General features: G+C 49.5%; 1 protein-coding gene across 1 annotated transcript; it reads left to right on the top strand.

Moving 5' to 3' along the window:
• Positions 1 to 23,122: 23,122 nt before the first annotated feature.
• Positions 23,123 to 23,731, top strand: LOC147985891 (ethylene-responsive transcription factor ERF073-like). Its single transcript, XM_087541779.1, has one exon. The coding sequence runs from the start codon at positions 23,123 to 23,125 to the stop codon at positions 23,729 to 23,731; it is 609 nt and encodes a 202-aa protein (XP_087397905.1).
• Positions 23,732 to 27,236: the final 3,505 nt, after the last annotated feature.

The following is a 27,236-nucleotide window of genomic DNA, read 5'->3' as shown; positions in this document are numbered from 1 at the left end:
GTCTGGGCTTGGGAGCCCGCTTGTAGGTGCTGGTGAAGTTGCGGACGAAGGCTTCTGTGAAGTCTAGCCAGCTGTTGATGCTGTATGGCCTGAGGATGTTGATCCAGGTCCGTGCCGTGCCTTGCAGCATGAGGGGCACGTACTTCACGGCAACGCGCCGGTTGCCGTTGGCTATGCTAACCGCCGTGGAGTAGTCGATCAACCAATCTTCCGGCTTCACGGAGCCGTTGTACTTGGGCGTGTCTCTTGGGAGCGAGAACCCTTTGGGAAAGGGCTCGTCACGGATGCGGGGGCCAAAACAAGGCGGGCCGACATCATCTTCTTCTTCCAACGCCAGGGATCGCGCCAGGCGGTCGATCCGATGGCGGGCGTCGTTCTCGCCGACTCCTTCGCGGCGGCCTAGCCGGCCGCTGAGAGTCGGGTGCGCCACTGGCGGCGGGGCGGGATATCTCTCTCCATGGGGCGGAGGCGGAGGCGGGTCGCCCCGCCATTCCATGGCTCGGGGATGACCGTCCATGTCTCGCTCGATGGAGATCCGGGTCCGGCTGCGGCTGGCAGCCGGCTCCTTCTCGCGGCGCGCGCGGGTGTTGCTCGTAGTCGGCGTCCGGGACGTCGCGCCGTGTTCTCGGCACGGGGGAGGGCTTTCCGCGCGGGCGTCGGCTTCGTGTCGCTGCGCGGCTGCGTCAATCAATTGCAGGATGCGCCGGGTCATGTGGGGGAGGTCTTCGGCCTCCAGGCCGTCCAGCTCATCTACGGCCGCCTGGGCGGCACGCAAGTTCTCGAGCGGAGTGGCATAGACCGGGCGGTCGACTCCCAGCATGTCGGCGATGACGGCGCCGCGTTGCTTGACAAGGTCGGCCCGGCTTGGCCCGCCCGGGGCCGGCGTGCCGACGGCGGCGCGGTCAGCTTCGCGCTGATAGGCCTCAGTGAGGCGTCTTACGGAAGCCAGCCTCCGGCCCTCTGCGAGGAGGGCGAGGCGGCGTTCCTCCAGTGCTTCGTCGTCGGCATTAGCCGGGAGGGGAGCGCACAAGTCGTGGGCCGCCACGTGCGAGGCGTCGTGGGCGCTCTCGTCGGCCGGGCCGCCGCGTGCGAGGCGTCGTGGGCGCTCTCGTCGGCCAGGCCGCCGTGGCCGACAACCATCACTTCGGTGGTGATAGCATCGCAGCCGTCGGCTCGAGGAAGCGGGTCGTTGTAGATCGTGACGTTGGTGGGGAAGGTGTCGTAGGAGGCCGTGTCGGAGTCGACAGGCATCGGGTCGATGGAGCCAACCGACTCCAGGTCCGCAACGGGCTCGCTGGAGACATGGAGCTGGCCGAGAAGGTTGGCGAGGTGGTCGGTGCCCGCATCGGAGGCGAGCTCGTCGGAGATGAGAGTTTCGTCGAGGAGATCGGCGAGGCTGCTCGCCGCGCGGATGCTGGTGACGCCTTGCAGCGCGTCGTGGCAAGCGCCATCGGGCGTGCCGGGCTGGCTACGCTCGCTGGGGAGGGAGAGGGTTCCCGTCCAGAACAGGTCTCCGGACGATGGTGCACCTGGCCCCACGGTGGGCGCCAAATGTCGGGTGGTAGGTGCGACATATGCCAACAGGTGGCTTATCATTGTGGGAGCCAGTAAGACATCTCCGGTGCCTGGAACGGGATAAGGCGAAGACATGCACGCCGGCGAATCTTACCCAGCTTCGGGGCTCTCCGTGGAGATAACACCCCTACTGCTGCTCTGCGGGGTCTCCGCATGATCACTAGATGAACAAGTAGCTACACAATGCTCCTCAAGCTGTTTTGGTGGGAGGAGGAAGAAGGGCACGGCTAGCCTGCTTCTTCTCCTTGCGGGGTGTCTAGAACTAGCAGGGGGTCGAACCCTTTGCATGGGTGCCCCGGGGGGTTTATATAGGCCTACCCCCCGGGGGTACAATGGTAATCCGACTGGGCGCGGGGCCCAGCCGTCTTTGACTGCACTCGCCGGCTGCTGGGGCCCGCCGACTGGTGGGTCCCGCCCGCTGCCGGCCCCTTGGTCGACAGGCAGGTCCCACTGTCCAGGGCCTGGTCGGCGGCTGGTTACTGTGGCTTCATCTTGGTGACGTAGGCTTCGTCGTGGTAGGCGTGGCTACAGTGCCGCCGCTCGTCTGGCGATCGCTGTAGCCTCACCGTGTCTTGTCTCCTTAATAGGGTGTCTCCTTCGAGGGAGCCGGCTAGCCGACTGTGGGGAGCCGGCTCCGTCTCGAGCCGACTGGTTGGAGGCGTGGCCGCCTTCGGGCGTCTCTCTGCCCGAAGGGGCCCACCGTCCGTGGGCCACGCTGGCGGCCTGTCGTGGGTGACGCCAAGGTCAACATGGCAACAGTGACGCGTCGGACGGGTCATGCCTACCCCGTACGGCGCACTGTGCCAAGCGTTCTCCGGGATTCGGGGGTGGCAGGCTTCACTGTAGCCACGCCCCGTCGCACCGCCGTTAGGTGGGTGCAAACTTTGTGGGTATGGTCTTGACCGCTTTATGGGAGCTGGCTTCTTGGAGTCGGCCTTCTCATGGCCGGCTTCTCGAAGTCGGCCCTCCCATGGCTTTCTTCATGAGGGCTAAAGTCGGACCGCCTTTCGGAAGCCGGCCTGGGTGGCAGCCAGCAAGGGGAAGGCGGCTCCATGTCTTGGATTCTTGAGAGCCGGACGGGCTCGTAATTTTTTCAGAAGGGCCAGGGGAAGCCGTCTAGGCTATCCATGTCTATTTACTCCGACAACAGTAGACGATGGAGGGGTGCCCGTGGAGGGGTGGTTGAACAGGACCCCGTGGTGTGGAGGGCTGGATGAACAGTAAATGGTGGAGGGGTGCCCGTGGAGGGGTGGTTGAATAGTAGCCGGTGGAGTAGCGTGCGGTGGAGGATGGATGAACAGGAGCCCCTGGAGGCTGGAGGAGGTCGACGGTGGAGATGAACAGTATCCCGTGGAGTCCCGTTTTGCGGTACGCCACACCCCTCCCGATGAACAGGACCCCCATTTCGACCGTAGGAGGTCCGTTTCGTCTGTTTTGCGGTACGCCACACCCTCCCGATCAACAGGACCCCCGTTTCGACCGTAGGAGGTCTGTTTTGCGGTACGCCACACCCCTCCCGATCAACAGGACCCCTGTTTCGACCGTAGGAGGTCCGTTTCCTCCGTTTTGCAGTACGCCACACCCCTCGCGATCAACAGGACCCCGTTCCGAATGTAGGAGGTCCGTTTCCTCCGTTTTGCGGAATGCCAGGCCTCATTTCCATCGCCTGTTCCGTCCAAGCCCTCCCGATGAACATGACCACGCATTCCGTTCCGGCCCAGCCGGTTGGCTCCCACGCGTTCCGTTGCCTCCCGATGAACACGACGCATTCCGTTGCCTCCCCATGAACACGACCCATTCTGTTGCCTCCCCATGAACACGACGCATTCCGTTGCCTCCCCATGAACACGACGACGATGTTGTTTCTCCGTTTCGACCCAGCCATGTATACGAGCCCTGGCCATACGTATGCACGAGTAGGCGTTCGAGACCCCGCCCGTATGTACACATACGTGGCCGTATTTTCTTTCTTGCACCCTGGCCATTGTACGTACATGTACATGCTACATGCGCGCATCTACTACGACACGTGCGTGCCTCTACATCCACTAGTATATATGTACGTACACGTTTGCGACCAGAATGACAATGCTACGCACGCTTTGACTAGGTGGGTCCCGACTGTCAGGCACTTCCTTGCGTGCGAAGATGTTGCTGGTGGGTCCCAGCAGTCAGGGGGAAACGTTTTTCTAGCGAAATACGGTGGCCCGTCCAGTGGGTCCCTGCTGTCAGGTGGAGGAATAATTATTTTGCACGTAATAAGGAGGCACTTCCTTGCTGCGGCTGTGGACCCAGCTGTCAGCCTCTCCACGTACAATCCATGTCTGATGGAAGCCGTTCCTTGACCATGTTGACCACGCCGCGCCGAGAGCACCAGGGCGGTGGACGACGGCGAGGCCTAGGAAGGGGACGACGCGGAGCCGGGGAAGACGCGGCAGTGGATGCCCACACGTAGAGGAGTACGAGGGTTCACTGGTTCGCTGCGGTGTGAGGCTGCCGTCGCCGCAGAATAACAGGAGGTGTGGGTGAGTAGAGGGATGGCCTGGCCAGCGGTGGGAGTAGTTGTTGGGGAACGCAGTAATTTCAAAAAATTTCCTACGCACACGCAAGATCATGGTGATGCATAGCAACGAGAGGGGAGAGTATGATCTATGTACCCTTGTAGATCGCAACGGAAGCGTTGACACAACATAGAGGAAGTAGTCGTACGTCTTCTTCCCGATCCGACCGATCCAAGCACCGTTACTCCGGCACCTCTGAGTTCTTAGCACACGTACAGCTCGATGACGCTCCCTGGGCTCCGATCCAACAAAGCTTCGGGGATGAGTTCCGTCAGCACAACGGCATGGTGACGATGATGATGTTCCACCGACGCAGGGCTTCACCTAAGCACTACAACGATATGACCGAGGTGGAATATGGTGGCAGGGGGCACCGCACACGGCTAAGGAATGATCACGAGGATCAACTTGTGTGTTCTAGGGTGCCCCCTGCCTCCGTATATAAAGGATCCAAGGGGGGGTGGTGCGCCGGCCTAGAGGAGGGCAGGAGGAGTCCTACTCCTACTGGGAGTAGGACTCCCCTCCCCGTTCCTTGTCCAACTAGGAGAGGTGGAGGGAGAATAGGAAACGGGGGGCGCCGCCCCTCCCTCCTTGTCCAATTCGGACTAGGGGGAGAGGGGGCGCGCGGCCTGCCCTGGCAGCCCCTTCCTCTTCTCCACATTAGGCCCATAAGGCCCATTAACCCCCCGGGGGGTTCCGGTAACCCCTCCGGTACTCCGGTTTTATCCGAAACTTCTCCGGAACCCTTCCGGTGACCGAATATAGTCATCCAATATATCAATCTTTATGTCTCGACCATTCCGAGACTCCTCGTCATGTTCGTGATCACATCCGGGACTCCGAACTAACTTCGGTACATCAAAATGCATATACTCATAATAACTGTCATCGTAACTTTAAGCGTGCGGACCCTACGGTTCGAGAACAATGTAGACATGACCGAGACACGTCTCCGGTCAATAACCAATAGCGGGACCTAGATGCCCATATTGGCTCCTACATATTCTACGAAGATCTTTATCGGTCAGACCGCATAACAACATACGTTGTTCCTTTTGTCATCGGTATGTTACTTGCCCAGGATTCGATCATCGGTATCCAATACCTAGTTCAATCTCGTTACCAGCAAGTCTCTTTACTCGTTCCGTAATACATCATCTCACAACTAACATATTAGTTGTAATGCTTGCAAGGCTTATGTGATGTGCATTACCGAGAGCGCCCAGAGATACCTCTCCGACAATCGGAGTGACAAATCCTAATCTCGAAATACACCAACCCAACATGTACCTTTGGAGACACCTGTAATGCTCCTTCATAATCACCCAGTTACGTTGTGACGTTTGGTAGCACCCAAAGTGTTCCTCCGGCAAACGGGAGTTGCATAATCTCATAGTCATAGGAACATGTATAAGTCATGAAAAAAGCAATAGCAACATACTAAACGATCGGGTGCTAAGCTAATGGAATGGGTCATGTCAATCAGATCATTCAACTAATGATGTGACCTCGTTAATCAAATAACAACTCTTTGTTCATGGTTAGGAAACATAACCATCTTTGATTAACGAGCTAGTCAAGTAGAGGCATACTAGTGACACTCTGTTTGTCTATGTATTCACACATGTATTATGTTTCCGGTTAATACAATTCTAGCATGAATAATAAACATTTATCATGATATAAGGAAATAAATAATATCTTTATTATTGCCTCTAGGGCATATTTCCTTCAGCTGTTGGGGAACGCAGTAATTTCAAAAAAAATTCCTACGCACACGCAAGATCATGGTGATGCATAGCAACGAGAGGGGAGAGTATGATCTACGTACCCTTGTAGATCGCAACGGAAGCGTTGACACAACGTAGAGGAAGTAGTCGTACGTCTTCTTCCCGATCCAAGCACCGTTACTCCGGCACCTCTGAGTTCTTAGCACACGTACAGCTCGATGACGCTCCCCGGGCTCCGATCCAGCAAAGCTTCGGGGATGAGTTCTGTCAGGACAATGGCGTGGTGACGATGATGATGTTCCACCGACGCAGGGCTTCGCCTAAGCACTACAACGATATGGCCGAGGTGGAATATGGTGGCAGGGGGCACCGCACACGGCTAAGGAACGATCACGAGGATCAACTTGTGTGTTCTAGGGTGCCCCCCTGCCTCCGTATATAAAGGATCCAAGGGGGGTGCGCCGGCCTAGAGGAGGGCGCAGGAGGAGTCCTACTCCTACCTGGAGTAGGACTCCCCTCCCCGTTCCTTGTCCAACTAGGAGAGGTGGAGGGAGAATAGGAAAGGGGGGGCGCCGCCCCTTCCTCCTTGTCCAATTCGGACTAGGGGGAGAGCGGGCGCGCGGCCTGCCCTGGCAGCCCCTTCCTCTTCTCCACATTAGGCCCATAAGGCCCATTAACCCCCCGGGGGGTTCCGGTAACCCCTCCGGTACTCTGGTTTTATCCGAAACTTCTTTGGAACCCTTCCGGTGTCCGAATATAGTCATCCAATATATCAATCTTTATGTCTCGACCATTCCGAGACTCCTCATCATGTCCGTGATCACATCCGGGACTCTGAACTAACTTCGGTACATCAAAATGCATAAACTCATAATAACTGTCATCGTAACTTTAAGCGTGCGGACCCTACGGTTCGAGAACAATGTAGACATGACCGAGACACGTCTCCGGTCAATAACCAATAGCGGGACCTGGATGCCCATATTGGCTCCTACATATTCTACGAAGATCTTTATCGGTCAGACCGCATAACAACATACGTTGTTCCTTTTGTCATCGGTATGTTACTTGCCCGAGATTCGATCGTCGGTATCCAATACCTAGTTCAATCTCGTTACCGGCAAGTCTCTTTACTCGTTCCGTAATACATCATCTCACAACTAACATATTAGTTGTAATGCTTGCAAGGCTTATGTGATGTGCATTACCGAGAGGGCCCAGAGATACCTCTCCGACAATCGGAGTGACAAATCCTAATCTCGAAATACGCCAACCCAACATGTACCTTTGGAGACACATGTAATGCTCCTTTATAATCACCCAGTTACGTTGTGACGTTTGGTAGCACCCAAAGTGTTCCTCTGGCAAACGGGAGTTGCATAATCTCATAGTCATAGGAACATGTATAAGTCATGAAGAAAGCAATAGCAACATACTAAACGATCGGGTGCTAAGCTAATGGAATGGGTCATGTCAATCAGATCATTCAACTAATGATGTGACCTCGTTAATCAAATAACAACTCTTTGTTCATGGTTAGGAAACATAACCATCTTTGATTAACGAGCTAGTCAAGTAGAGGCATACTAGTGACACTCTGTTTGTCTATGTATTCACACATGTATTATGTTTCCGGTTAATACAATTCTAGCATGAATAATAAACATTTATCATGATATAAGGAAATAAATAATAACTTTATTATTGCCTCTAGGGCATATTTCCTTCAGTAGTAGGGGGCGATGAGGCCTCCGCCGCATCGCAGCCGGCCACGGGAGGCAGGAGCACGAGGCACGACCGGCGCTGGTTTGGGTGGCTGGAGCAAGAAGACCAGAGGTTGAAGAAGCACTACGGCCGTTGGATGGACATCGTACGGTCACTGGAGCTAGAATCGTGCATATTGACTTAGTTGACAGAGCCCTCCGTCCCCATCAACTTAGTAGGCCCACAAGTCAGCCTGCCACTATACTGGGTCCCAGCTAACAGGGGGAGTATTCATTTTTTTGTGTAATAAGGAGGCACTTCCTTGCATGCGAAAATATAGCTAGTGGGTCCGAGCTATCAGCGGCGGTAATATTTTTTCGCGAAATACAGAGGCCCTGACGGTGGGTCCCTGATGTCAGCTGGACGAATCATTATTTTGCGCATAATAAGGAGGCATTTCCTTGTGTGCGGCCGTGGACCCAGATGTCGGCCTCTCCACGTACAGTCCACTTCAGATGCATGTCGGTCGTTGACCACGTTGACCAGGCCGCGTCGAGAGCACCAGGGCGGTGGACGACGGCGAGGCCTAGGAAGGGAACGACACGGAGGCAAGGAAGACTTGGCAGTTGTTTCCCACGCGGAGGGGAGTACAACTGTACGGGGGTTTATTGGTTCATCTGCCGTCGCCAGAGAATAACAGTAGGTGTGGGTGAGTAGAGGGATGGCTAGGCCAGCGATGGGAGTACGATGGGGCGGTGAGGCATGCGCGGCAGCAGAGCAGGCCGCGGGGAGGAGGGAGCAGGCAGTCCCGCTGGCGCTTATTTGAGTGGCTGGAGCAGGAAGAGCAGAGATTGAAGAAGCACGACGGCCGTTGGATGGCCATCCAACAGCCACTGCTTGTGCGTCAACCTTTTTTTAGGAAAGCCTCAAATCCGTGGAAAATAGCATACAACCCATCTGCCATTATTTCTAATAATTTACAGCCCATTTGCTAATTGTTAAGGTTTTTTTGGAGCCCATATTCTTTTTGTTAGCATTACAGCCCATATTGTGGCCACGGTTAAAAAATTATATGAAATTTTGCATATTTCGGTGCGGTCCAAACTGTTTTTAATCCTAAAATTTCGACTCACATTCAAACTGATTTTAAAAATAAATGTATATCAATATAAAATCCAACAAATTCTCCACGCATAAAAATTAATGTAATTTAAAAACTCGAAATGAAAAAAAAGATATATGAAACTAATTGCCGGTTTGATGTGTTTTAAAATGTACAGCCCATTTCTCATTACTGATGGACCATTTTCTTGGCCAGCCGAATGAAAACTCTCCTCATCTTGAAAGATTTGCAGCCCAACAGGCCTGACAAAGCGACTTACTTGGCAAATCGCAAAAAAAAACTGGGTTGTGGCCGTGGACCCAGCTGTCAGCCTCTCCACGTACAGTACTCTTCCGATGGAATGTCGTTGACCACGCCGCACCGAAAGCACCAAGGCAGTGGATGACGGCGAGGCCTAGGAAGGGGATGACACGGAGCTAGGGAAGACGCGGTAGTGGATGCCCACATGGAGAGGAGTACGAGGGTTCACTGGTTCGGCTGCGGTGTGAGGCTGTCGTCGCCGCAGGGCCTGGCTAGCGGTGGGAGTAGTAGAGGGCGATGAGGCCTCAACGGCAGCACAACCGACCATTGGAGGCAGGAGCAGGCGGTCTCCCCGGCGCTGGTTTGGGCGGCTGGTGCAAGAAGAGCAGCGATTGAAGAAGCAGCAGGACCGTTCGATTCAAATCGAACGGTTACTGCTGCTAGAATCGTTTGTTGACTAAGTTGACAAGCCCTGCGTACGCGTCAACTTAGTAGGCCCACAGGTCAGCCTCCCAACCGGTGCGTCCCAGATGTCAGTGGGAGGAATCTTTTTTTCGCGCAATAAGTAGGCAATTTGATTGCGTGCGGCCAGGCCAACGGAGGGAGTAGGGTGGGCCGGGGAAGCCTACGCGGCATCACAATGGGCCACAAGAGGAGGGAGCAGGCAGTCCCGCCGGCGCTAGTTTAGGCGACTGGAGCAGGAAGATCAGAGATTGAAGAAGCACGTCGGCCGTTGGATGGACGTCCAACAATCACTGCTGCTAGAATTGTGTGTTCACTGACAAAGCCTTGCGTAAACAAGTCAGCCTCTAAATATGTGGCGTGTACAGCCCATTTGCTATTATTTTTATAATTTTTACTCATTTTCTAATTCATATGGAATTTATTGTGGCCCGTTTTCCATTTTTAGAATTGCTGGTCATTTTCTGGTCAGTACCAGGGTCAAAAAAATTAACTAAATATGTGGGAAATTTTGAAAATTCGCAAATTTTTGCTGGGGAACGGAATATTCTTAATCCAAAAATTAGTAGCCATACTAAAACAAATTTAAAAATAAATTAGTACTATGTCATGTTAAATCCAATGAAATACGTATAAGATATCAGTGAAGAATAAAAACAAAATAAGAAACTTATATCCCATTTGCTATAAATTTTTTGAAATTTTCAACCCCCTTTGATATTACTTTTAATAGACATTGACCATACTCTTAAGCCAGGCCGGAATGCATCCCTCCTCGTCTTGAAAGATTTGCACCCAGTAATTCGGAGAAAACAAATAGGCCTAGCTTGGGTATTCTTCAAAAAGAAATACTGGGCTACCTATTTTCCCAAAGAACTGGTGCATGAGCATTTAGCTTTATTTATTTACTTACTTACTTATTTATGTTTAGGGGACCATGAGCATGTACCTGGGCCGGATTCATGTGAGAGCCTCCCTTCCAGTTAATTATGGGCTTCTCTATTGGGCCTTCATTAGTGGGCTGCATGTTATCAACAAGTGGAAAATGTGTTCCGTACGAAAAATAGTATGCGCTACGTACGGTACGGTGCACTAAAGGATCGAACCATGCAACGACTTCCAAAACATTGTGTTTGTCATTCTAACAACACATTTATTCAACCAACAGACGAAATATACTACTGATTGTACATTGAAAACAGCAGCTGCAGCAACCAGGGCTGGGGGTGCAACAAAAGTAGTAAGCAGGCCAGAAGAGTGAAGACGCGGCTCTCTTGCAAACCAAACATCAACCATCATTATAAAAGGGCTACCAAAAAAGAACAAGTGTATGCATCAAACTAAATAAAGATCCTACTACACCAAGTGTACGCATCTAACTAACTGGCTCAATTAGACGTTACTATTTATTAAGCTGTGGAGATTGGCTGACGGCTTGAACCAGATGGGTGCCTGACGGGGGAAACTCTAGCCAGCAGGTCGAAGTCTGATACTTGCGACCCTCTCTCCTACTTTGGGCTGCAAAGCGTGGCGGCACATATCAGGGTATGGTGCATGCAGAGACGCATGGTACGCTGTGTACACACAGTTTTGCCTGATGAACGAAACTGCGCTGCCATCATGATCCTTGCCGTCGGTTATCTCTTGGTTAATCGGATAATTCAGTCCGACAAATAGAGAGCGTGTACCAAGGCTACTTACCAGCCTCCAGTCAAAAATTCCTGAAGGCCCAGAGAAGCTGGGATCCTGCTCAAAGACCTTGCAGTGACTATGATTGTATTCCATGAAACAACACGTTCGGTACGTGCGAACAATCATCAATCTTTCGTCATCGTCTGATCGAGCCAGGAACCACCTGCAACTGCCATGACGCTTTTCTTTGAAAGGTTCTGGGATTTGGAAGGGTAGGGACATCAGGCGGCCTACAACATCATATCAAGTTGGAGTCAAATAAAAAAGGGCTCTTGATTTAGTCAATCTTAAGAACAGCATGTTATGAGCATGAATATTTTCAGCAAATGTTGACAGTAATATAAGCAAGCCATCATGATATCATAGGAAAGTAACATACTGCCGTAACAGCCGTTTGTAGCGATGACTGGAGTAGGCCAGCAATACGTCCAGCCATAGAAGGAGTCGACGGCGTAAATGAAGCCCTTGTGTTCAATGGCATCAGAGAACCATGGAGGATGTATGATCCTGCGATGGACATGCAGATTTATCCACTTACCGTAGTGACCTATCAGATAGGCGAGACCGCGGTTGAAGAACACAATTAGCCTGAAGTCTTTATAATTCACAGATCTTGTGGGCACTTGGCAGATTACAACCTTAAGCAAATCAAACTTGGTATCATGTTGGCTACTGTAAGATTCTGAGTATTCTGGGCCGCGGTGCCAAAGTAGTGCAGTGTTAATCGAAGGAAGGGGGGTCAATCGCCGGGTGTAGACCTCCACGAGCATCCAGCTGCCGCGACCGTCGACGAGCACCATCCAAGACGTGTTCATGCCGACCCAGTACATACCGTTAATGTAGTTGAGGTTGACGGGGATCGGATCGCAGGCAAGGGGGTTGATTCTCGCCACCCTACGATCGTTATGTTGCGTGACACGCCATTTCTGAAGATCAGGCAGCATCAGCAAGCAAGGAGCTGGCTTAAAAAGCTCCGGCCTAAGGGCTTTGAGTAAACGGTACAGCCCCGACGAGCACGCGGCGAGCGACATGATACTGAGATTGTCCACACGTGAAACAATGAGCTTGATTACCTTTGTGGGGAGCGAATTCCAGCCACTCTTTCAGCGGACGCTGCTCGGTTCTGCCATTGTTAGTTCTTGGGTTTCGGACAAGGGAGGAGGCACCTTAGCAGGGATCGAAGATTGGACGATATTATGTGCGGACAAAGATGGAGAAGCGTATATGTGCTGCGGGAAGTGGACAAGTGATGATGACTACAGCACGCTGCTTGACTTACGAGACACATACCAGCAGCGTAGGGTCATGTCGATGCCAGACAACTTGCTTGAGTGATCACAGTACTGGTACTCCCTACAGTGCTATGCCCTAACTTGCTTGAGTAGAGTAGGACTCTGCTCTACTACTAGCACCGGAGGAGTAGTATATTCTAATCTAAAATAGTTACAAACTTCAATGCTCGAGCGTGGAACGACTACGAACCGTGCTCAAAGACCATGTCTATGTGGTGTTTGGACATGGGCGACAACCTCAACGCCAACGGTGCTGCTCCCGTTGCACCGTATGTGTTTATGTCCTTCCTGTTCGAAATCATGGTAGAATTCATGTTTCTACTCTGTATCCTACTACTATGCTAGTCCACATGATTAGTTTCATCTCTGTTATAACCGTCATGATTTATTTTGTGCTTATTCGAATTAAATCTCGTAGTAACTTGCTCATATATTCAACTAGCGCAACGTCCCCTACAGCCAGTCCCGTTTCATGGACGGCCTGGTCGATGCCTCCAAGGAGCCCTTCGTCCACTGCTATGAGTGCCCAATGTCGTTTTGTGGCTCGCCGGCGGACATGGTGCATCACCTCACGGATGCGTGCAGTGGTCACTGCTGGCCCTTGGCGGAGAACATCAAGTACGAGACGTGCTACCCGTTCACCATGCCGGAGTCGCTGGAGGATCACCGCCGCCTGCTAGTCTCGGAGGACGACGGCAGCATCTTCCTCTTGATCGTGGGCACTGGCGAGGCCCGCGCAGGCCGCCGCCCCGTCTCTGTAATGTGCGTCAAGGGCGACGCCGCTAACACTGACACTGACACGAGGCCGATGTACGGGTGCGTGGTCAGTGTTACTACCCCTCCGGGCCGCGTGGGCGGCGACACCGGCCTCATCGAATGGACTTGGACTCTGGGGAGCTGCGACTATCCCGCCAATGTGGACTTGGAAAACCCATGGCATCCTTTACCCGCCAACGCGGTGCACGGGGACTCCAAGGAGGTTCACCTGGACATACGCATTATCAAGTTAAATGTTGATCATTAGTCTTCGCTCAATGTAATCCGTTGTCTAAGCATGTGGAGACTTCCATGCAGGATCTTGCTCTATTGGAGTATCGTGCATGAATAAAAGTGTATCCGTTTATGGTTTAGTCTAGAATCTTCCATGTATGAATTTTTACTACAGTACTGGTGGAAGACTTACGATGAACCATTTCTTACATCTCCTCTGCCCGCTTGCAAGTCATCCTGATTTAATCCCTCCATATAGGTGTCTAAGGGCATGGTTAATATTACTTAATAGTATAGCCAACTGTTGACTATAAGAAAGTGCCATGTCATCTGTAGCCAACATGTATAACAATCGATACTCAAAAACTAATTCTTAAAGATCATTTCTTGCAAAGCATAATAAGTGTTATTTCTTCACAAGTTTTGGATGCAGGTTGAACAGTTGAATGCTTTTGTTTGCAAAAGATACCTTTTTATCTATTTCACCCGGATGTTTGTGAGCTCTAGAGATGAAATAATATCCGAAGAAACCTATCAATACCCGTTACACATGAGATGACCCCCACATCCTTTGTCAAAATAAACAACTCCCCGATCAATGCATTTCACTCTTCGGTGCAACGCACGGGCACCTTACTACTATAGATTAGTATGACCAAAAATTGAACTAACATTATATATAGTACGATAAATGCTGATGCATGTCACCTAAAATTATATCATTCAAAACTATGTTCAAATACGAATCCAACGATATAGTTTTTGTTGACATGCACTAACATTTTGTCAGTTAAATCTTCAGTCAAATTCAATGGGGGACTAATGAACCACGACCGATGTAGTACAAGTGTAGAGGGCGGCGCTGCACGGGAGTCTCGCCTCTCACCCCGCTCATGGCACGGCAGTAAAACCATCATATCACAAAACCGAACCACTCCCAGTAATAAGTGGCCTGGTAAAATAAACGGACAAGCAACCATCACATCCCTCCATCTTTTTTGCATTTCATCTCTCTGCATTTACTTTCTCTGGTTCATCTCGCACACTCGATCCCCAGCTACTACTCCTAGGGCCAGTTCTTTTGGCGGCTTCCCCAGCTTTTCCCACAAGACTAGTCACAGTGGAGAGTAATAATAAGGCGCCTCACTCATTTATTTGGGCTTCTAAACTACTACTCTGTCCTGGTTTATTCCTCACCATTGTAACTTGTGCTAAATTTTGACCAAAGATTTAACTGGTTTATTCCTCACCATTGTAATCCCTCCGTCTAGGTGTGTAAGTCATCTTACGAAAACCAAATAATCCCAAAACACTTAGGCGCGGTGCATTAACTTCTACCTCGTTTCTTGTTTCTTGACATATCAACCAATAAGAGATAAAGAGTGTGCATGCTTTTAATGACTTGAGATATCAAACACGACATGCAGTGGTTAGTTCATTGCATGCAATACTATTAATTAGCAAATAAACATTAACGTTTCTCGTTTTCTCCTCCTCCTTGGTCATGGTGCACAACCTAAGATGACTTAATCACCTAGACGGATGGAGTAGTGCATGTGACATGCACTAACATTTCATTAGTTAAATTTATGATCAAAATTTGACATTAATTACAATGGGGACCAATAAACCATGACGGAGGTAGTAGTTATGGGATTACTAATCTAGAAGCCTAAAAGAACTGGCCCCTGGTACTCCTACTAGTAGTAGTACTCAAGTTGGAATTCCAATTGCACGGCACAACTTGTTAGGCAAAAAATTCGATACAGGGTGTAGGAAGCGGTTTGGGAATTTGCATGCCTTTCCAACCAGTGAGATACTCCGTACAAAGTATGACAGAGAAATAACCACAGAGAAGGAAGCTAAAAGTAAACAATCAAATGAGCATTTTTGCATTTGTTTTGCATTGAATCGTTTCACAAGCTTGACTAGTGTTGCTTTTCTACTTTTACAAAAACCGCATCGTAATGTTAAAACGTGCATTTGCACGTATGTAAGTAATAGTTGTACTCCCTCTGTCTAGGTGTATAAGTCTTCCCTCCTTCTTGGTCACGGTACACAACCAAAGATGATTTATTGACCTGGAAGGAGGGAGTAGCACAGTCTGCAAGCATATATCGAGAGAGACGTGTAGTGCGATAGTATATAGTAAAGTTTGTGCTATATGCACATACTTGCAAAATGCATATGAATACACAAGGTTTCCAAACTTTCCCTTTTACATATTTAATTAAGGACGCTAAAAATTCCTGAACGTTCGGGATTTATCATTTGCGTCCCAAAACTAATGAGATCACCTTACGAAACAAAAATTATACTCCTCCTAAAAGCCACGGCTCTTGCAGGAGCGCTTGTGGCACGCCACGAGTGCCTTGGTGCGCGGCCGTTTCCCAGCGTGCCGACACAACGCCTCTTCCTCAGCCTCGCAACTCGCGAGGTGCTGATTGGCGGCTTGCCGGCGGGCGAGCGCGATCTCACCGGTGTGGTGATCCGGCGCCAACAGGTACTCCTCCTTGCTGGAAGCGTGCACCCGGTCCACGTACCGCCAAGCGTAGATGAGGCGCTTGGGCCCGACCACACTCAAGGCGTCGGCACGGGCGTCCTCCACAGCCCTCACGGCCCTCGCATGAGCCTTCTGCTAAAGAGCCAATTGCCTCACTCTCTCGGACGCAACATAGGCCTCCCAGGCAGCTTGTTCTGTGGTGCGCTTCTCTCCCTCGGCCTTCTTCTCCACCTCTATTTTGGCGCGCTCTGCTGGAGGCAAAGCCTCCCACAAGGCGACATCCATTTCTTTCCAAAGCTCCTCAAGGCTGGGGGGGATCGGCGGGCGGCGCGACGTTCTCCTCGTAGCGGGGAGCTGACGCGTCCTCCAGCGTGTGTGCTGGCGAGATTGGGAACGCCGACGCGTCCACCTCAACGCGTCGCGGCGAGGAGCGGAACGCCGACGCGTCCTCCTCGACTAGTGGCGGCGAGGAACGAAACGGCGACGCGTCGTGTAGCGGTGAGGAGCGGAACACCGATGCGTCCTCCTCGACTAGTGGCGGCGAGGAACGGAACGACGACGCGTGACCGTCTGCGCAGTGCAGTGAGGGGCTCCTATGGTTTGGGAGGGGCGATGCCATGGTGGTCGATGTGAGAGGAAGGGGGAGGAGATAGCGATGTCGTGGGAGGCGCAGTATTTATAGCGAGCAATGGCACACCTACGTAAGATATGGACTGAGCTGCACTGACTTAACTGCAGGTCCAGTTGCGTCACTGACATGTGGGCCAGACCCCTGTTGGGCCCATATGTCAGTGACCCAATGCACCTGTAGTTAAGTAACAGCTACGTGGGCATATTTGTTGGAGTACATTACGGGGGAGCGAAGGGGTGGAAATATTGCTGGTCACAACGGATTGGACGAGCGTGGGGGGAGGAGAGTCATGCATGCAGATTTTTTTCACACGGGGTGGAGTGGTGGGACCGCCGGAGGGAGAAGGAGAGTTTGGCAGGCATATTGTTTCCACACATGGAGAGGAAAAGATTTGGAGGCGAACGGGCTTCCTGCAGGTATGGGTAACGGTGCATAATAAGTCATCTTGCATGCCGGGCTAGGTATAGTCTCAAGTCATTAGAAACATACACGCCCCACACATCTTCATATTTCAAGGTGCACTATATTATTGCATGCGATGATTAAGGCTAGCCATAATGGTGGCATCTTAGCTGGTATCATGCACATGGGAATAGCAAACATGCTGATGTGGCAAAGAATTAAAGAAGAGAGGGGGTTAGAGTAACTAGTGTTCATGCATGCATTGGTAAACACATTTTTTGTGAAGAACGACAACACTAGTTGAGAACTTTTGCAGACTTCAAAAACTATTCCACCGCCTCTACTATCTTGCTAAGAGTAGGTGAAATTTTTTAATCGAGCCCTTTAAACTAGAAGGGAGGTAGTGGTACTCTAATAGCTAACCTTGTTGTGATGACAAGATGGGACATGGCATGCACCTGGACGGAGGAACTAGTCTGCATTGTGCATTTAAGTTTTGTCTGAAGTCAATGTACCTCTACTTTCACCAGACTTATAGAAAAATGTGTCAAGATTCACAATGTCAAATCAATATTTTTACACTCATTATGAAACGTAGTTCTTATACTCATTATAATCAGTATTGTAGATATTGATATTTTTAGTATAAATTTGGTCGTGGGATTTCATTGATGCATGTCAAAGCGTGGAGGAAGCGGAGCTTAGGGTTTGCATTGCCGGTCTCTACATAGGTATTTCTCTTCATAATCTTGTAATTTTAGAGACTGATTGCACTTTTGTGGTAGCGTCTCTTGCATCGGGGGACTATGACAGGTCTGCTATGTGTGACATGAAGATGAAAGCGTTGAGCATCTTGAAGTTGATCAACAATCTTCAATTGTCAAAGATTAGCCATTCGGCCAATAAGGTGGCACACTTAATTGCTAAGTATAGCTTTGACAATAGATTAGATGGTATTCCTGTAAATAATGTACCACCCTATGTGGTGAATATTGTATCGAATGAGTGTACTGGAGTGGCTGGTTAATTAATATAAGGTGGTGTTCAAAAAAGTATAAATTTGGTCAAGCACTTTGCAAACGGTTGACGGGAGTAAAAAGGACCAGAGGGAGTATCATGCATGCGGAGTAGGCAAAAAAATGCTCTTCTAAAAAAGGCAAAAAATTGCTCATTTATAGCCGGTCGAAGTCTCAAAGGGCGCGACCGCGTGAGGGAGGCGAAGGTCATGGGAGGCACGACGTTTGACGGAATTAAGTGAAGTTACATCCACGCGCCAGCATGGCGTGCGAACAGGCAGAAGCTATACTGTCATACCTACGATATGGGTCTAGTAGACATGACATCTAGTGGGTCTCGCATAGTTCTCGAGAACTCTTTGGGGGCTTGCAGCCATTTATCCACCGGGCAAGCCAGCAACCCCACGCCATTTGCACGCCCTACTCGTCCCCGTCTTCTACCTTACAATAGTTCGCTCCCAATCGTCCCATCCTTTCACATTAGTTTGCTCCCAGTTTTTTTTGCGGGGTACAACAGTTCAACTTCTCCTAACCCTCCTCCAAAATCCATGGCCTCCCAAATCTCCATGGTCACCACTGAGTACCAGGTTAGAGCCATCACCGGCGATCAGTTCATCGTCATCTACACACGTGGATCCGAGACGGTGAAAGCATGGCTTGCTCGCTTCCTACGCATGTTCAATAGTTCAACGGATGAGTGGGTCGCTGGGCTAGATGTTGAGTACACCACAGTCCTGGGATGAGAGAAGGATCTAAAGGACGAAGAGAGGAAGAAACACGCCATGATCCAGGTTTGCGTACATAAAGTTTGCTTGGTCTACCACATATGCCATGCCGACGTTGAGTGCCAGGATTTTAAGAACTTCCTCAAGGACAAAAGAGTGAAATTCGTTACTGTAGGCTTTAAGAACGACAGGGATGTCCTACGTCGGATAGGTCTCGTTGTAGGCCAGCCCTTCGATCTCCAGAAGGGAAGCCTGGTGTCCTCCTCTCAAACTTCAATGCTGACCCTGGCAGCAGCCATGATTGATCTTTCGTACGCTAAACTGAAGAAACCTCATCACGAGTTTCATCATGCATGGGAGTCGAAGACATTAGATGAAGATCACATCCTGTACGCAACAATGGATGCCTAACTTTGTTTAAATATCTACAAGGGTTGGATGAAGAAGCAGAGCCCAGTGTCCGGTTCAAGCAAAGAAGCGTCGGTCAAGAGGAAGAGGAAGAGGAAGAGGGACGAGGACGAAGTCGAGGACGTGGACTCGGACTCCGAGTAGGTGGCAGTGCCGTCGCTCATGCTGGTTCTACTGCAGTGTCAAGCGGACTAGTTGCTTAGTTTATTTTCAAGGGTGTGTTGTGCTGAGGCCCCAGCAGAACTATGTTTATGTTCTTTCTTATTATTTAAACTCTTTAGCACGTACAGTAGTACTAGTACTATGTCTTACTACTGTTCTTCTTGTAGTTGGTACTACTGCTCGTATCTTCGTGTTCCTACTGTACTTAATACGTTCGTACTAGTAGTATAATTTGGGTCAGTCGATTTGTGAAAGAAGTTCGACGGAGCGAAGGAAGAAGACGGCAGAAGAGGTGGAAGAAGCCCTTCTAGCCATCCATGTTGCATCAAATGGTTCACATGAGTCGACTGACCCAAATTGCTCCTTCAGATTGCAGGATCCACGTGGCATTCAAGGTCTCGAAGGTAGATTCCGCATCCACACCCAGTTTGCGGGCTCGACGCATGCGCGACCGGCTTCCGCCGTGACAGCCACCATGCGCGCCTCCTCCGCACGGGCGGAGACGACAATGACACGCTAGTTCCTCCTCACTGGCGTGCTGGAGCACGCGCTCGTCCTCCTCTTCGTACGCTGCATGCATAGACGCGGCTCCACTAGCTGCTCGCGTGCTTGGCAGTGTGGCGGCATCTCGAGGAGGGACTGCAGATGACGTGAGCGGGCGAGCCTTCGGCTTCATGGCACAGGGATGGCAGCGACACGGCGGTGATGGGCAAGAAATTGTTGGCCGGAGCAGGCGGGCGCCGGCATGCGCAACGGCGGTGGCGGCATATTGATGAGTGCGCGTGTGGGAGCTTACTTTAGTTTTATATATAAGGTTGGTCAAACTTAATAGAAAACCGTACTAGTACACGTAAACAATAGACTTAGGCAGCGCTTTTATTAGTTAGTACCACAGCCACGATACGGAATCCTGTGCAAGCGCGTGAACCGCGGCCGCGTGGTCGATCGAACGGTGCGTCACCGTGTCGCGCTCGAAGGACATCCACTGAACCTTTTTGTGTGTGTGAAAACAATCCTCGAATATTACTCAACTTTTTTTCCTGTGAAAGTTCTTGACACTGCAATATTTCCATATATTTGAATTTAGCTCCAGTTCGTGTTTAATTGGATTTGGACGTTTTAGGTGCGCCCTGGTTTTTTTAATACTGATTTTGTGTGTGTGACTGAGAGAGAACGTGTGTATGTGTCCATATGTGTGTTGTGGCGGAAGGGCAATGTGGAGACGGTGTGCGTGTGATACAGACATAGAGAGGTGTGAATGTGCAAATGATCATGCATGAGTGAGACATAGACAAATGCTGATACGTTGTGTATACATGAGAGAACGGTCTTCTAGTTTACTTGTGTGTGTGTGTGTGCATCAACGCGCACATTTTGACACCCTCACCCGGCCCCTGCCCACCTCAAGGCCCGCACAATCTCTTCGTGAATACCCATTTCTCTCCTTAGGTTTGTTTTCTCTCAATATCTGACACACATAGAGAGAGAGAGAGACACGCAGCACAACACACACACACACACTCCCCCGAGCACACAATTCATCCCCATCCAAGGTTATACGGCGACCACTCTCGCTTGTGCTTCTTTGCACCCCAACATGCACAACACCTCAATCTTCAAAGACAGGATCGAGCAGATCGAAGACGGCGACCACACCGCGCTAGAGAATGCGGGGTCATTTGGAAGCAGGGTGATGTGACGACGGCTGACTGACTCCTCCCCCACCCTCTCTCTCTCTCTCTCTCTTGCACAAAATTACCAATCCATCTCTTCCCTGCACAAAATTGTCAATCCCTCAACCCATGAGATCCTTCCCCTCTCGTCCATGTTTTTCCAGCTCTCTCATCAAACATGTTGTCTCTTCTCCTTCCATGTATACATAATCCAGATGCACACGCATCTCATGTGTATTACATGTATCCATCTTTCTCACAGACCTAACTTCTTCCTCTCTCTTTCTCTCTCTCTCTATCTCTCTCTCCCTGTCTCGTTAGGTTTGTCTCCTACTCTCTCGTCCACATACATACAATCTTTCCTGCCCTATCTGCTCCATCTTCAAAAGCTCTCTCTGCACGTTTCATTCACACATTGGGATAAGTCAAAATGTTGCTTCTATAATGGCTGATGTAGAGTTATGGTTGTTTTTGTTGCATCCTACAAAGTAATAACTATGAAATGCATTTAAATTCTCATTTGACTAGGATTATGTGAGTTTGAGCATGTTGTGAAGTACTATAGACCTTGTATACATCTTGGGATTCGACAATGATTGTAACTATTGAATTGTATAGACCATTACATTCGAAGTTAATAGCCTAATATATTTATTTCACAATTTCAACAAATGATTAGTTCACTACAAACTAAGAAAACAAATGTGTACTCCCTCCGTTTTTATTTAAGTCCGCGTATTAGCACTGGTCAAAGTCAAGTTTTGTAAACTCTCAGAAAGCTTATAACAAAAAATATTAACATATACAATAACAAATAAATACCATTAGATTCATTATTGAATGTACTTTCACATCATACATATTTGTTATGGTAAATGTTTGTATTTTTATATAAACTTGGTCAAACTTTAGGAAGTTTGACTTCGGTCAAACCTAATATGCAGAGTTTACTACTACTACTCGCTAGTTGCTTAGCCGAATCACTCAACACGCCACACGGGGAGTCCAGTGTCACAAAATTTTGAGGTCAGCGGGAAAATCTCCCGCGACCCTGATTCGAGCAGTGGGAAGTTACCATCATAGCCTTCGGAACAGGCCTACGGATGACGCTTGGTAGGGGGCTGTTTTCGTAACTTCAGGTTCACCCTACCCAGCCAACCCCACCCCGGCACCCAGAGTAGTACACCTGAATACTCCCCATTTTCTATCCCCACCGCAAAATAGACTTCTCCACGGCACCGCAGCCTTCGTGCTCCTCCCCTTTACATCGGCGCACTCGTCCACCACAGCGCATCTGCCTCATCGACGACCTCGTACGCCGCACTGGAGCCGGTCCACCGTTGTCGTCGTACACGGAGCCTCTTCCCCGGCATTGTCTTCCACGGTCTCGGATCTGCTTCCCGGAAGCCGACGCCAAGCGCAGAAGTACCACCGTCGTGGACAATGAACTGACTCCCATTGCCGACCATGACTCACAGAGGCCGCTGCGACCATCGTTCTCCTCCTCGATTGGTAATGTGTGTATTGAATCACTTAGCAGTACATGTGCAGTTCCAATTTTGTTCATACCTACCCTTCAAATTTCTTGGGTGCTATCGTTCCCGTAAAAGTAATTGGTTATAGCCTCCATTGTCCAATAGAATATCAGCTTGTAACTGTGCGTCGCTCCTATATCGCGTTGTGCTTGGGTAGGTTTTTCATCTACAACCAGTAGTGTGGCAAATGATGGAAAGGTTTTTAGAACTAGCAAGATGCCCATGCGTTGCACGCATCAAGATGCATTTGTATGAGTAGTTTATCTTGTGGGAGAAAAGGATGAATGAGGGAAGGCCTTATTTGCAAATCTGGAGAGGGGTATGAGTATCTTTTTACAAAACTCCCATTTGTTTCCTTCATATCTGTCAGATATAAATCGGACGGCCTATATTGCAAGAAAAAATATAGAGAAAAAAAGTAGACAGTAAAGGAAGTAGAGATAAATATTAAATATTAAATATAAAATAAATATAACAGTAGAGAAGAGAGTAGAGATAGCAGATACGTTGGGAAAGGATCGCGCGCGCACAGGAAAAAGCGGCCGGGCGTGCGCTAGTTTTGGCGCGCGGCGTCCGGCGTGCTTTATAAAATCCAACGCCCTCCCACCACTCTGTGCCTTGCCACCGCTCTCTCCCCACTCTATGCCTCGCCACCGCTCTCTCCCCGCTCTTTTTCGCCTTGCCGCCGCCGTGCTACCATGCTGCCGCGTCACCGGGAAGCTTGGGGATACCGCAGCGTCCGCGCGCGCCCCTCCGGCGGCTTCTCCGCCGAGATCTGGTTCCGCGGGATGCGCCTCGGCCTCGGCAATTTCGACACCGCCAACGAGGCCGCCCGCGCATACGATGCGGCGGTGTGGCGCCTCCGGTGGCCTCATAGAACATTGAACTTCCCCAACGTGCCGACGCGGGAGCGGGCGCAGGAGCTCGCGCCTCTGCAGTGGCTTAGCACCGATGAGGATCATCGCGACAACCGGAGGCGGGAGCACCGTCTCAGCATCACCGAGATGGACGAGGAACCCATGGCGCTGTGGCGCCAACACTTCCCGCAGGACATCATCAATGAGCGCGAGTTCTACGCGCAAAGGAGGGCAGAGAGGGATAAGAGGAGGGCGGAGCGAGCCGCCTATCACGAGGACAAGCGTAGGCGAAAAGCGGACGCTCAATTCAACATGAGGCTAGGAGCAGCGTCGCCCTGGGAATCCAATGACGATCGATATCTTCACGCCTATAGTCAGACGTCGGAGGAGGACATCACTGAGGAGGAGTCGGACGAAGTTGAATTATCTTTTTTTATCTATCTATGCTGAGAACTATCCTCTACTCTCTAGTATCTACTTCTCGATCTCAGCACTGTAAATGCCTTTTTAAAGCGCCGCGCGTTGCGATTCTATTGGAGATGCTCTAACATGGTAGACGAGTGCTTTAATGTTGCCCATAAGATGCGCGAGTATTACTAGTAGTATATTTTTCTTGCCATGTTGATATTTTAAAACCACGAGTGCGAACATGCAGAGGAGCAATGAAGACCAAACAAGGGATATTCGGGACATCTTCAAGGAGCGTGGCAAGTTAAAGAGGAGTTGCACCGAACCTGTAAAACGAGCTTTGGTAAGTAACACCCTTTCAATTACTTTCGTGTAGCCTCATGTTCTTCGATGTGTATATGTTGTAGTTTCTGTTTCTCTTAAGCGTGGTGTTCTTCGATGTGTAATAAGAAGAGTGTTAATCGTCCTAATGCTTTCGTTTCTAGCTTGATGTAGGAAGTGGGTGTTCTCACCTTGTAGTCTGTTTTTTTCCTTTTGAATTCACTTCTCCGAGTTCTGTTTATCTAGCTTCTACTAAATGGATCTAGGTTGCTCTGAGTATTGATCTAAAAAAGATGTAACTTTATGTCAGGATGTAGTTCCTGCGAGGAGGGAAGTATGGTCAGCCTCCAAATCATGTTTCCAAAATGAGGCTGGATTACACACAAGCTGCCAGTTCCCTAATGATGCTGGATTAGACACAAGGTGCAAATTCCCAGATGATGCTGGATTACACACAACACTACAAAAAAATACACTTCCATGATGATACATGTTTGTCACAGTAGGTCGCGTTTTTTGTCATGCATGTACATCCATGACAAATTTATGACAGAATCAAGATAGTCATACATGTGATGTCGTAGAAGTGTTCCATGACATTACCAAAATTATCATCACGGAAGTGTCCACTTCCATGACGATAAATCGCGCGTCACAGAAATGCTTTCGTCAAGGGTGACCGACACGTGGCATCCACCGTAACAGAACGTCGTTAAGCTACCGGGTCGGGTTTTGGATCCGATAACCCGTTAACAGCCCCGACCAATGGGGATTTTCCACGTGTAAAATCATCATTGGCTGGAGGAAACACGTGTCAGCTCATCGTTGGGACAGATGTCATCCACTCATTGGACAGAAGGCACCTATGATACGTTGACACGTGGCACGGCCCAACAGAGGCCCATTCCTGTGAAAAGGCCGGCCTGTTTGACTTGGTCAAAAGGCGGCGGGCCGGCCCATGGAAAGCCTGTTAATGGCCTGTTCGCATATAGCCCATTTACATCCAGCTAACCCAAGGCCCGTTACGCCCTATCCGAATTCAGCCCAGTAGCGTCATCTGGGCCATCCAATATGATTCCAGCCCGTTTTCACTTCTGGCCCATGTATGGCCCATGACGTCTTTCAGCCCATATGAGGCCCTATGTAACTCTTGGCCTATTAACGGCCCGTGGTGAAACTGGCCCGTAATGAACAGTGTATCACTTTACACCCATTAACGGCCCTTGGTGAAACTGGCCCGTAATGAACAGTGTATCACTTTATACCCATTAACGGCTCGTTATTCCGTTGGGCCATTTCCAGCCCATGTTATCTTTTGGTCTTCTCAGAGCCCATTTATTCTTGGGCTCATTTCCAGCATTCGTTTACTTACGGCCTGTTACTGTCATTTTCTGCTTGTGGGCCAAATTCAGCCCGTGGTTACAGTCGGCCCGTTTGTGGTCCGTTAATACGTTGGGCCATTTTCATAGCGTCATCAAATACGACCTATTAACGATGGCCCATTTACGGCCATAATGCGGCCTGTTATTGGCCCATGTTTGGCCAATCGATCATACGTCCCGTATAAGGCCCATTGATGATACGTCCCGTAGAAGGTCCATTGTTTCTATGGCCCGTAGAAAGCCCATTGTTTCTACGGCCCGTAGAAGGCCTATTGTTTCTACGACCCGTAGAAGGCCCACCATTTCTACGGCCCGTAGGAGGCCTAGTGTCACTACAGTAAATATTAGCCCATGGTTATTGTGGCCTAGTTTTAAAAAATAGGTTATTGCAGCCACTAGTTAACCGCGGAAAAAGAACTGCAATGACTACAAGCAAACAAATAAACAAGACAACAAGGAAATAAATAAGCAAGCAACTAACGCTAGGCTATCACGGCTATTACACATATTACATCCACTGGGCATCAAAGTTCGCCACCAGTGCAAATATAGGGAACAAAGCAGCATATCATATACACTAGCCGTCAAAATTGGCCACCAGTACAAATAAACGCGGCAGCAAAACAAGAGCATAACTGAAACAACTTCAGAAGAGCTCAAGAAACGTTATCCTGGGTATCCACCATGCTGGCAATAAGCTTAGCAAGCTGATTAGCTTTGTCCTGTTTGGCGCTAAAATCCTCCAACGCTTGTTGTTGCACCAGAAAGTATGCATCTGAATGCTCCATGGACTTCCGCGGTCCTTCTGCTTCTTGTCGCAGCACAGCTGAACGATGTCTTTCAGCTTGTAGTTGAGACTCAAGAAACTGAACTGATTCAGACAGTGAGTTTGAATAGCTTGTGCAAACGGTAGTGGCCAGTAACTCCAACACTAAACCAAGACAGGATGTTTCACTATCCTGAACCTTATCTGCATTACTTCCTTTACCGCTGCTTAATAAGGCACTCTTCCCCAATATTCTGTCAGCATTCTAAAAGAAGAAACAAGCAGACACATAACAAGTTTAGCATGTACTAGTATATGAAACTCATTTCGGTGAACCAGTTCATTAATAAGGTGGACAGGATTAAACTACCAGGTCTTCTATTGCCAAGTACTAGTACATAATAAAAGCATCAAACAAACATATATCTATGTCCTATGGTAGCAATGGAATCTTAAATTAGAACAGTTGTTCTTCAGGTTTAGGCACTTGTTCTACATGAACAGAGTACAGTAAGACGCAAGAATATAATACTTAAAAATAGAAAATGAGCTCATAGACCTTACCACATTCTTGGTTCGGGACCAGTACAGAACAAGGCGTTCCCAGTCATCGTCCAGTAAATGTGTCTCAGGAGAACGTAAGGGAATTTGATGAGCTTCTTTGCTGGTGAAGTACGTTTTCTTCAGGTAATTCCGATACTGCCACCAAGCATTCTTGAAGATAGCAGAGGTTTTAGCACAGGTTACCTCATCCTGAGTTTCCAAATTGGTCCTTCTCTATAGAGAAAAATGGGAAAATTTGCTGTATTATAACCATCATGGAGGTAGGATGTATGGGACGAAGCAAAGTAATTGCATGAATAACATTACTTACACCTAACTCCTGGACAAACACCTGCAACTAGCATTTTCCTTCATCTTCAGTATAATATTTCCAAGATGGGAAGATACGCACATACGATTTAACAACATCAAATGCAATAGATGCTAAACTACGACTAGCTGGTTGTGCTTCCTCCACAGGAATAGGCGTACTAACTGGTGGAGTTGGGATTCGACGTGATAGTACTGGCCCTTT

Source organism: Triticum urartu, chromosome 2A (assembly GCF_056163025.1).
Source record: "Triticum urartu cultivar PI428250 chromosome 2A, HENAU_Tu73, whole genome shotgun sequence".
Lineage (NCBI taxonomy): Eukaryota > Viridiplantae > Streptophyta > Magnoliopsida > Poales > Poaceae > Triticum > Triticum urartu.
This window is presented reverse-complemented; position numbering and strand designations above follow the sequence as displayed.